Source organism: Nanorana parkeri, unplaced genomic scaffold (assembly GCF_000935625.1).
Source record: "Nanorana parkeri isolate BGI_ZX_2015 unplaced genomic scaffold, ASM93562v1 scaffold20, whole genome shotgun sequence".
Taxonomy (NCBI): Eukaryota; Metazoa; Chordata; class Amphibia; order Anura; family Dicroglossidae; genus Nanorana; species Nanorana parkeri.
Genome location: NW_017306288.1, coordinates 1,168,314 through 1,177,933, shown reverse-complemented (window position 1 = coordinate 1,177,933; position 9,620 = coordinate 1,168,314). Strand labels below are relative to the sequence as shown.

The following is a 9,620-nucleotide window of genomic DNA, read 5'->3' as shown; positions in this document are numbered from 1 at the left end:
AGTATAAGCTGTTGATTTGAATTCCTCGTTTTTTTTTTACAGGAAATCTGAAGGTTGTGATGCAAATGAGGAGAGAATTTCCTGTTGTTTGGCAGGTACATACATAGTCCATTTATATGTTTTTAGATCTTGTATAATCCCAATGGATCTATTATTTCCCTGGCTAGGGATTTCCTTACCTGCTGCATCTGCACTGTCATTGTAAGCTTGTTTTGGTGTCTTGCTCTGTAGATGTCTGTGCCAGGAAAATGTTGCCAATATAGTGTGTTATTTTTGTGGCGGCTTATAGATGTGTGAATATGTGTGTGTGTATGCGTGCATGTTATAGATCAATGTGTTATTTCAAGTTTTGTATTGACCGATCACATAAAATAAGAAAACAAAGACATATGTTATCAGTATATTTTGAAAAATAATCTGCCAATCACAGTTGAATAAATTAAATTTTAGGGCACAGAAGTACCATCTGCTAACGTGCAGCTTGTGCCTAAGTCCACATTCACTTCTCTGCAATGTGGGATCGCTTATGCGATGCATCACGCCACATCACATGGTAAGCTATTATCATGCCGTGTGGTGTGATACAAAGGTGCTTGCACTTTATTAAATGAGAACTATGAGGTGAGTGCTTTTCACTCACCTCATAGTTCTAGCCGAACCTGTGACAATGAAATTGTCACAGGTCGGCTCAGTAGATCGGGAGGTGAGCGAACACATCCCGGTGTTTGCTCCCCTCTCGATCCTGTCACGGCTCTCTGCCGTGACAGGGGAGGGGCTGGATTCCCCGCTCCGATCCGCCAGCGCTGACTGGCGGAACGGACGGGGGAGGGGGCGGGTACAGCTGGCTCTGCCTCTAGATAGGCAGAGCCAGCTGTAAGTCACGCAGCTGGGCGGATCCAGACATAATTGTCGCGATCCGCTTCAGCTGCGGCGTCTTATTATACCGCGAGCAGCAGCTCGCCGTATACTGCGGCGTCTCAGTATACCGCAAGCTACAGCTAGCGGTATACTGTGCTTAGGGTGATGGGAGGATGCTAGTTTGTGTCCTCCCGTTACCCTAAGTAGAACTATGGGGAAAAGCCTTAACCCCATAGTTCTCCTTTAAGTAGAAATTAGCTGCACTAGGCAGCCCTTTCAAATGAATAGGCTGCCCTACTGCAAAGCTCCCTGTAGTGAACCTCCGATGTCCCATCACAGATGTGTGAACAGGGAACTAAGAAAACTGGCATTACGTCAGTAAGACGGATAGACACTGAGATAAAAAGTGCCATGGCAGTGATGACACCAATGTGCTTTTATGCTGCAGCTTACCTTTTATTTACTCCAACCTTGCTCAGTGATTATTTATATTGATCTTGCTAATCTTCTTGATCTAGTTTTCATACAGTCGATGTAAACCTTAAATTAATTACATTTAGTTTGCTAGTGCTCTGTGTATTATAAACTTTTAATCTGTGTCCTGACAGTGCTTTGCAAGAAAAATCTAAAAGAAAGTATCTTCTCTATAATACTATAATATATTATGAATCTATGTACTAATACCAGTATCAGTACCGATACCGAGTATTTGGGAGAGTGCTCGTACTCACCCAAATGCTCCAAAACTTGTGTGCCGAGGGAGCCAGCTTCCTTTCCACACAGGAAGTCAGGCGGTGGGACATGACTTGCTTCCTGATTGGTCAGGAAGCCACGCTGCCTAGCAACAAGTGAAAACTGTTTCTTAGCCAATTAGGGAGGCGGGTCATGACATGCTGCCTGGCTTTCTGATTGGCTAGGATTCCGGCTTCACTTGTGGCTAAGCAGTCTGGCTTCCTGACCAATCAGGAACCCAGACGGCACCTCATCACCCGCTGCCCGGCTTCCTGATTGGTCAGGAAGCCAGGCAGCCTCTGCAAGTAAAGTCGGTGTGCTTTCGATAGAACACCGGCTTCCCAGGCCATGATCCACCACCCAACTTCCTGTTAATTGGGGCACATGGCATCGGTATTGGTGCTCTGTATCGGTACTCGGTCCGATGCTGAGTCCCAGAAAAAAAAACCGGTACTCGATACTGAAAAACCGGTATCGGTGCATCCCTATATATAATAAATATACACAACAATCAGCCATAACATTATGACAGGTGAAGTAAATAACATTGATTATCTCCTTACAATGGCACCTGGAAGTGTGTGGGATATATTAGTCAGTAAGTGAACAATTTGTCCCTGAATTTGATGTGTTGGAAGCAGAAAAAATATTGACAAGCGTAAGGATTTGTTTGACTTTGACAAGGGCCAAATTGTGATGACTAAGTGATTGTGATTCCTGCTAAGACCTGCAGGACTCTTGATGTAGACTTGCCAAGCAAATTTGCTACAAATTCAAAAAGTGTCAACTAGAACTTGTGCTGCAAGTGTTCTGCAAGTCTACAACTTGCCAGGAATGTGTGCAGCAAGTTAACAAGAATTACAATTTAACGCTGCCACAAGTTTGTGGCAAGTTATCCTTGCTATTAGGGGAGCAACTCCAAAACTGCAGCTCTTGTGGGATGTTCCCTGACCGCAGTGGTCAGGACCTCCCAAAAGTGTTTAAAGGAAGGAAAACCGGTGACGGGTCATGGGTGTCCAAGTCTCATTATTGCATGTGGGGAGCGAAGACTGGCCTGCGTAGTCCAATCCAATAGAAGAACTATTGTAGCTGAAATTGCTGAAAAGTTCATGCTAGTTCCGATCGAAAGGTGTCTGAACACACGGTGCATCACAGTTTGTTGTGTATGTGGCTGCGTAGCTGCTGACCTGTATCCAGAACCAAAAGCGCCTACAATGGGCATGTCAGCATCAGAACTGAACCACAGAGCAATGAAAGAAGGTGGCCTGATCTGATGAATCTCGTTTACATCATGTGGATGGCCGGTGTGTGTCGCTTACCTTGGGAAGAAGGCAAGCTGGTGTAAGCAGCGTGATGCTTTGGGCGATGTTCTGCTGGGAAACCTTGGGTCCTGTCATTCATGTGTATGTTACTTTGACATGTAAAACCCACCTAAACACTGTTGCTAACCAAGTACACCCCTTCATGGAAACGGTATTTGCTAATGGAAATGGCCTCTTTCAGCATGATAATGCGCCCTGCCACACTGCAAAAATGGTTCAAGAATGGTTTGAGGAACACAACAACCAGTTTGAGGTATTGCCTTGGCTTCCAAATTCTCCAGATCTCAATCCAATCGAGCATCTGTGTGATGTGCTGGAAAAACAAGTGCAAACCATAAATGTCCCACCTTGTAACTGTCACGCCCCCGGTATAGGTATGCGTAGGATTGCAGCTGCGAAGTGATAGTAACACGGGGAATTCACTAGGAGGGAGAGGAACGGCTATTCAGACTTGAATCCAGGCGTCCCTCTCAGACTTTCATGGAGAGTTAGGGATTCTTGCATCGTACGCCGTGGTTATGTAAATTGTACCTAGCTGTGGCTATTACTTCATAACCCATGCTCAGGTTGGGGAAGTGTGAATGGTTAATTCAATAGATAGGTAGGTTCTGATGTGAACTGTAGTCCAGCATTAACTTGGAGAGGAAATGGGTTCATAAACTTAAGTATATGCCAAGGTGAGCAACAGTCTTTCAGCACTATCATAAGTTAAAGCACTATGCACAATGATAACTGAACCAGCTGCAGGTGTACAACCCCAAAGGCATAGTGTACTTGCGATTCACCCCAGGGCAGTGGGGTGGGATTTCCCAGCTTGTCAGCGTCCACCTTGAGAGGGTTGTGACAGATTCCAGGTCCAGGTAAGTAATTCTTCAGGGGGCTGCAGGGCGCTTGGTGCGCAATAGTGGAACGCCCTGCTAGCCTCGCCTTAGTGTTTAAATAGCCTGCAAATGCGCGGGTGGCCGCCAGGAAGTCTGTGCAACTTAGGCGTTCCATGGTGGAATGCAGCGCACAGCTTCCTAGGGAGGAGGAGTGTGTGTGTGTGTGTGTGTGTATGTGTATATGTATATGTATGTATATATATATATTATATGTATATATATATATATATATATATATATATATATATATAATGTGTGAATATAGTTTGTCTATTTCATAAATTAAACAAAACTGCTGAGCTGTACATTCAGTTTAAGAGCTGAGTTCAAGACTTGCATAGTTTTGTGTTATGTAAGTGTGTGTGTGTGTGTGTATATACATATACACGCTGATTTCATATTTTTATCGTTATCTGGAGACTTCAATCCTAATGCTTTACTTCTAAGATATCGGCTTATTTATTTATTCCATACACACCGTCTTTTCTGATTCATTATATTTTTGTATCTCTCTTTGAAGGTATTGTCATTTAGCTGCACAAATGATGAAACCTTACCCAGATTTGTGACTATAAAGAATGGGTCCTGATGTTCCTTTACTGAACGACTACAAGCAGGAATTCGTCTGGAAACGCTTTCCGCAAACTATTCTGGGCGGTCCTCGATTTAAATTAGGATACAGTGCCCCTCCTTACATATATATCAATCAGGTCACCCTCTTTCTGACACCATGGGTCTTGGGCGGTGTGGGCACTGTGCTGTGCGAAGTCCGAATAATCCAAGATTACTACGCAGCAGTACTTTCTGGAGGACTAATGCTCATTGCGTCCTTTATTATCCAACTTTTAAACCAATATGCCCAGCGGAGGACTTCTACTGTAGAAAGACTGCAGAATCAAAACACCCTCACCGATGAGGACGATTATGACTTTTCAGGCTGTCTCCGCTCAGAAACTGTAAAGTTTATTATCCCTGGCAAGAAGTTCATAGCGAACCTTGTTTTTCACTCTATCCTTGCCGGGGTGCTATGTGGATTGGGGACATTGTACCTGTTACCATACAGATTAGACTTGCTGTATCACAACTTAGGAGGGACAATTATGATCTTTGTGTTTGGTTGGATAACTGTTTGTATAGGTGAATATTCTCTCATTGTAAACTCCGCCACTGAGACGGCAACTTTTCACGCACAGGACACCTATGAAATTACACCTCTTCTGCGACCTGTCTATATTTTGGCTTTCATTGCTGTAGACCTTGCATACAGGTAACCTGAACTACTACTGATATGTGTTTTGAAATGTCAAATTGCCTTTGCTTGGACAAGTGTACAGCTTTCCAAAGCAGTTTTATATCTGTCTTGACTCTTAGTGGCAAAATCTTCTTCCTGCTGGAGTCTTAACTCTGCCCCCTACCCAGCAGGTTTAGCCGACTTGGTTCTTTTGCTAAATTCAGTTGGAAAAGAGAGACACCCTTTTACAGGATGTGATACATGGGCAGACCTGGAGTTTCAGGTACAGAGATTTAGCCATTAGGGTTCCAGAGATATAGAAGTGTCTGGTAGGTGATTGCTGTTTGGTGGACTGACATTTGAATTAGTGTTGAATAATGATAACAAATTGACTAACCAGCCTTCGTCTCAATCTTTGATACGCTCTACAGTAAGTTTTTCTTAAACAGGGTTCATGTCTTTTTCCCTTACAGACATGGCCAGTTTGCAGTTGGGTGACGCTGCCATACTTCCCCTGTTTCCACACTTCTCCTAATGGGCTCCATAGGATAAAGGAGATAGGCTTGAGGCATGGGTCTCCCACAAATGGAGTGATGAGAGTTATAATAAGTGGGCTCATTATCCAGCCTGCTGCCACCCACTCAATATGAAATATCGTTTTTTTAAGGACGTACATTCTGTTATAACCTGTAAAAGTCAAGCTTGGCCCTTCTTCATCCATCTTCCTTATTGATCCTTGAGGCTGCCTGTCGCATTATAGGACCAATGGGGAATCTCAAGAGGTTGGTGGTTGGAGCAAACTCAGCTTTTACAGGACAAGATGTACTTTGTTTTCATTATATGCTCAGTTTGAGTTGCCCAGGTTTGCTCCTAATTAGAAACCTGCCCGAACTGCAGTTAATTAACATGCAACATTCACTATATGTACTGCAGAACTGTAATCCGGTATTAAAAAAAAAGCAATCTAATTATATAATCTGATAGTATGTATCTTTGGAGTTGAGTTTTCCTTTAATACTGACCTTGTCCCTTTTACAAGCTTCTGTATACAAATGAATAACTTCCTTTTCTCCGTAGGTTTGTTGTGTCTGTGCCAGCTTTACTTTGGGCCAACGAAATCTTGCATGTCATATTTCTGTTTCTGCCGTTTCTTTGGGCTCTGGGAATTCTACCGCCGCTCGATGCATTAGTTCTCTGGGGAATGGAACAGACGCTGGAGTTTGTCTTGGGAGGATCGCCAATGTCCAGTAACCTGCGGTAACTTTATTTTGTGTTTACATCATCAATTAGGGGAAGCTGGATACAGTACATCTATGGCATATGAAGCCGTTTTAGCATTAGCATTTGCTTTCATTTCATACACTCCTGATGCCATTGCTGGGTAATCAAAAATCAGCAGACCTCTGTACCTTTTCTTTAAAGCTTAAAGGAGAACTATCAGGTGAGGCATTTTCACTCATCCTCATAGTTAGAGCCGACGTGTGACAATTAAACTGTCACACGTCGGCTCTATAGATCGCGAAGTGCGCAAACACATGCCGTCGCTTGCTCACTTCCCGATCATCTCCCTGCAGAGAGTGGTGACTGTCAGTCACCGCTCCCTGCAGATATTCCCCTCTCCAATTCTCCAGCGCTGATGGAAGGGGGCGGGCACAGCTGGCTCTGTCTCTAGATAGGCAGAGCCCACTGTCAATCAGCCAGCTGCTTGGATCTCGACAGTATTGTCGGGATCTGTCCTGGCTCGGGCATTCTCAGTATATCGCGGGCAATAGCTCCCTATATATTGAGCTTTGGGTCACGGCACGAGGTTTAGTATATGTCCTCCTGTGACCCTAAAGAGAATTATGGGATAAAATGGTTACCCCATACTTCTCTTTTAAAGTCTTTCACAGCCAAGGATGTCTACCACACGTCATGACATCGAAAGGGCTAAAACAAGCCCACAAAACAGCTGTTTTACCTGGTATTTGTTATTAAGTAATATTTGGGGGATTAATACATTTTATGGAGGGCTATCTGACACTATTTTGGGTATTCTGTCACACGGGAGCACATGTAAATAATTAATCTGGATATTATTTTCTTTTTATTGGATCACAGATTATTGTGGTCACATGCTATATATTGATTATTATTTTTTTTTTTTCAGAGTGCAATATTCTGACAGTTTGCAATTACCATCTTTTTTATTCTACAGTTTCTCTGCTTTTAGAAAATATATCCTGTTTTGGGAGCTATAAGTATTCTTTAGTCCAAACGTGCATTTTAGCATATGTGTGAAAAAACAAAAACTGGTCTGGCATTGAATGGGTAAAACTTGTAGAGAGAACAACTAACGCTGTCCATTAATATGTTAGCCCATTGGTGTCACAAGGGGGGTGCGGCTCCCACCCAGGTGCCACCATTGGAGGGGGTGACACCAAAATGACCTCATTTTGGTATCGCCCCCTATGAAAAGTCAGGCACTCGGTCATGGACCAAGAGCCCAACATTGTCAGGAGAGAGGAGGGGACCTGGCGGCATACCTCATCCCGCCGGGTGAACGTCCCCTCCTCTCTCTGTCGCCTCTCTCTCTCACCAAGATGGCCACTGGCAGGTGTCAATAAGATGTCATCGCATGCACGCGGCGACATCACGCGCATGTGCGAAGACAGGGTCTCCGCTCTGGGTGACACCCAGCCTTGGGACACCCCTGTGTTAGCCTATAGCTCTCAGGAGCCCAAGGCCAACAATACGGTTATGGACACTACAGAGGCAGTGTTGTCATCCTGCGGCAAGATGCATTTTCCATTGGCAGGATCACCAGATCAAATCAGAGAAAGGAAATAAAAAAAAAAACAAAACTGTATAATAACTATTAATAAAGGTTCTGTATTGTAGTTTTAAATTTCTTATTTTTCCTTTTGATATGATTTCATGGTTTAATTTTTTTGTTTGTTTCTTTTTTGGCAGGCTATTAATTACATTTATCATATCAGCTGGAGTAACCATATCGTCTTATTTCATTCCAAATTCGATTGGTGTAGTTCTGTTCATAAGCGGACTTGGCTTCCTCCTCAGTCTTAATCTAACAGAGATGGCAATTGTCCTCCTCAGTAAAAGCGGCAGGTGTGCAAGAATTAGCGATGGCTTCCACTGGAAGATGACTTGGAAAGAGCCGTTATTTTACTGCGTCATCTTGACCTTGGTCCTGATCGAGTCCAGCCTGTTACATCGCTTTTGTTATTCGACGTTTTCCTTCCAAAGCCCGCAGGCCATTGTGAGCTACTGCCTCATTGTACTTTTAGTTTTTTTGTGGATACTCAAAGAAATTCAAGGTGCTTATGTTCTGGGGATCATAAGAAATCCCTTTTTCCAAAATGACATTCGGATGCTCAATGTCTTTATGAAGAAGCAAAGCCGATTACAAAAAGCAGCTCATGTGAGGAGCATTTTGCTCACTTTGGGTAAGTTCTCTATTCCCCCATTTGTATAAAGCTGGCAATGATGCACTATTGCACGAGGAATCCCAGCTGTCTCCTTTGTATTCTGACAGCAACCGGTGGCCGATGTTAGCATACCCGAACAGAGCCGGCAACTCATTGGATCCCGGCTCTGTATGTTCGAAGATTTTACAACCAGCTCCTTTGATCAGCTAATCGATAGATGCATTCCGAAAGGGTGCTGCAGTGGCACCCACTGTGCATATTCCAGCCGGTTCCCGAAGAACCAGGCAGAATTCGAATAGTGTGTGGCCAGCTTTACTCTAGCCAAGATTGGAAGATGACTTGGAAAGAGCCATTATATTACTGCGTCATGTTGACCTTGGTCTTGCTCGAGTCCAGCCTGTTACATAGTTTTTTATATCCTAAGTTTTCCTTACAAAGCCTGCTGGCCATTGTGAGCTACTGCCTCATTGTACTTTTAGTTTTTTTGTGAATACTCAAAGAAATTAATTCCTGTCAGGTTTCTTCTAAAAACAGAAATATCTTGCGCGCCAAGGTTTAGAGACCGCAGATCTTTACTGAGGTCATCGTTGCAAAGAATAATATAGCACAGATAAATAAAACAAGGAAACCACTGAAATTTCAGACACTGTGGTCACCTTTCTCAAGTTGGCAGACCAGTAGGTAGAGTGAGGATGAGTTAAATATCCTGTTAGGTGTCGTCTTCTAAAAGCAGAAATGGCCAGCACACCAAAGGTTATGGGCCGCAAATCTCTGTTGAGGTCCTTGTTGCAAAAACAGCACAGCGCAGACAAAGAAAACATGGAAACCATTAATGTTTCGGAGATGCTATGGTCCCCTTTCTCAAGGTGACAGACCTGTCGTCTTGCCATCTTGAGAAAAGGGACAATAGCTTCTTACCTCAGTAAATATTTGAGGTCTGTAACACTTGATGTGCTCGCCGTTGCTGTTTTTGGATTGACGCTGTACCACCATGAGCCGCGCACACTCATTCAGGCAATAAATAGTGCAGGTGTGGGATGGATTTTGTTCAGGTTTCTTCTTCCGCCTGTGACCGCCTTGAAGATTTCCCCCCCCCCTACTTCTAACCCTGTGACACCAGTATAAGAAAATGGGGGGGGGGGGGGGGGGGTGGTTGTGGAGAGGGGGG

At 43.9% G+C, this 9,620-nt stretch overlaps 1 protein-coding gene across 2 annotated transcripts in view; it reads left to right on the top strand.

Annotated features, from left to right (window-relative positions):
* Nucleotides 1-9,620, top strand: part of PCNX4 (pecanex homolog 4 (Drosophila)) — a 44,840-nt gene that overhangs the window by 7,430 nt on the left and 27,790 nt on the right. The window contains exons 2-5 of one of the 2 annotated variants that reach the window (XM_018562572.1): nt 43-95; nt 4,314-5,060; nt 6,102-6,281; nt 7,977-8,470. In XM_018562572.1, coding sequence (XP_018418074.1) covers nt 4,372-5,060; nt 6,102-6,281; nt 7,977-8,470 — 1,363 coding nt within the window. In that variant the 5' untranslated portion in view covers nt 43-95; nt 4,314-4,371. The remainder of the gene's footprint in view (nt 1-42; nt 96-4,313; nt 5,061-6,101; nt 6,282-7,976; nt 8,471-9,620) is intronic. The other variant, XM_018562580.1, reaches the window with a different exon arrangement.